General features: G+C 44.1%; 1 protein-coding gene across 1 annotated transcript in view; it reads left to right on the top strand.

Annotated features, from left to right (window-relative positions):
* Positions 1–2,293, top strand: part of LOC111659435 (uncharacterized) — a 10,584-nt gene continuing 8,291 nt past the window's right edge. Inside the window, exons 1-4 of the mRNA XM_023412413.2 lie at positions 1–68; positions 174–337; positions 1,162–1,352; positions 2,102–2,206. Of these exons, the coding sequence (XP_023268181.2) occupies positions 206–337; positions 1,162–1,352; positions 2,102–2,206 (428 nt within the window). The 5' untranslated portion in view covers positions 1–68; positions 174–205. The remainder of the gene's footprint in view (positions 69–173; positions 338–1,161; positions 1,353–2,101; positions 2,207–2,293) is intronic.

The following is a 2,293-nucleotide window of genomic DNA, read 5'->3' on the forward strand; positions in this document are numbered from 1 at the left end:
CACCACCCACCTCACAGACGTCAAACACTTCAGAAAGTGTCAACGCTCATCAACACTCGTTATGCTGGGTAGGTCTTAAAGGTCATGACACAACGCCGACATCTGCTCGTTGATGCTCACTTTATTTCAGTTTAACTTCCTGTTTCTCCTTTCCGTCTTTGTGTTTCCTGCAGGTTCAGACTTCCTGTGTGACTGAGGAGCTGAGATGCCGCACAGATTCGCGCTGAGCCTCCTGGTGCAGGGGCTGACTCTGCTCCTGTTGGGCCCCGCCTGCGAGGCCTCCTCTCTGGGGCTGACGGTCCATGTGGTGCCCCTGGACGGCGACGGGGGGAACACGGTGGGCAGCGTCTCTTTGTCACGGTGCCTTCACGTACAAAACGGACTGAGTTTCGGTTGTTTATTGAGGTTTTTTGTGGCATCTGAGGTGAAGCAGTAAAATGATATAAACCACTTTCCCACAGTTGGAAAGTGTCGGTGAACTGCAAGTGATTATTTTTTTGTTATTTTAGGGAATTTATTATAGGAACTTCACAGGTTTGTATTTCTCTACAAACTTTATTCCTTAGAAAAACCTTATTACTTTACTTAAGGTCTTCAGGGATTCATTAATGCAGGAAGAAAATATTAATTTTACATCATTTTTTTTAATAATTCCTTCATTTTTCTTATTTTCTAGACAGCAACCGCTTGTTAAACAACGTATATCCTAAAACCACTTACACTATCTCTCAGTTTAAGTGTAAATTAGGAGGGTGAAAAAGTAATTTAGAAAAATAAACTGAGCACAATTCATTTTATAATGAAGTTAAATTTATTGTAATCTATTATTTCTATGAATTAATTATTTAATTGTCACGTTGAATCCATTAATATCCGTGTGAACTACATGTACGAAACATAAAGTCCTTAATTACAAGTGCCGACATCAGTCCATGATTTAATCCTACGTTTTTAACAGATGGCAGTTTAAATGAATGATTCATCTTCACGTTTCCGTGGTGCCACAAATGCCCGAACATTAATGTATTAGTTTTGGTTTGTCAGAATCAGGTTTGCTGGTGAGCTAGAAAACTCTTCCTGCAGCTGTGTGTGGTTTATTGATGAGGGAGCAGGTTTGTTGACCCTCAGCTGAGTCAGAGTTGGTGTCTTGCCTTCTTGCAGGTGCGGGCTCACTTCAGCGCCATCGCCCCCAGCCCCTGCCCGGCTCTGTCTGGACTGTGTGCTGCAGGGGAGGACTGTCTGCTGCACCCCACCTCCTCACCTTTCCAAGGCTCCCTGCCCTCCCCGGGCTGGTGCGTCCGCCAGTGGCAGAAAACCGTCCCCAGTAATTACAACGCCTCCGTCCCTTTAGGGTATGAGAGTGAAATTCATCGATCAATAATCACATCATTGACGTGTTTTGGGTCCGAGTACATTTTTAGTAAACAGTGTTTATGAGGAGAGGCTTTAGTGCGTCACATTTTCACTCAGTATAACTCACGAAAGCTTGTTCTTTACTCAGGTGACGTTACTGCATCTAGTTCTGCTTCTGTTCTGACATTATTTAAAGTTGCCGGTCAACGTTAAAACACCTGAAATGAGACATTTTGATTTTAGATGAGATGAGATAGAAGAGGAGAGGAGATAAACCTTTATTGATCCCCGTAGAGGAAATTCAAATTGACACAGCTGCACAAAACAAATGATTAGTTTTTATTTTTATGTGTGCATTCTTTATAATATCAGTTTATCTTTATGCCTGACTTTAGGTGTAATGCTCTGCAGATGATTCATAGCCTTATTCACTGGAGCGTGGTGCAGGCGACCTCCAGCGACGTCACTGAAATCACTTTCATTTATTTTGATTCTTTCTTCTTCTTCAATGTTCAGGTCCAACACAGAGTTTTATGTCTGGATGAGAACAGGACCAAAGGTCCGAGCAAACACCGGGAGACTCAATCAGCCTGCTTCTGTTGCTCTCCCTCCTCCACTCGGGACTCGAACCGGGGCCAACTGCAGCGAGGACTGTGGCCTCTACACATGGGGTGCCTGCTTAAACCACTACGCCACACGACGCCCCACTTTCATTTATTTTGATTCTTTCTTCTTCTTCAATGTTCAGGTCCAACACAGAGTTTTATGTCTGGATGAGAACAGGACCAAAGGTCCGAGCAAACACCGGGAGACTCAATCAGCCTGCTTCTGTTGCTCTCCCTCCTCCACTCAGGTGACACACACACTCACACACACTCACACACACTCACACACACTCACACAAACACTCACACACACACACACACACACACACACACAC

The sequence above is a fragment of the Seriola lalandi genome, unplaced genomic scaffold (genome assembly GCF_002814215.2).
Source record: "Seriola lalandi dorsalis isolate HSWRI2012SDOR001 ecotype SW California unplaced genomic scaffold, Sedor1 jcf7180002054478, whole genome shotgun sequence".
Lineage (NCBI taxonomy): Eukaryota > Metazoa > Chordata > Actinopteri > Carangiformes > Carangidae > Seriola > Seriola lalandi.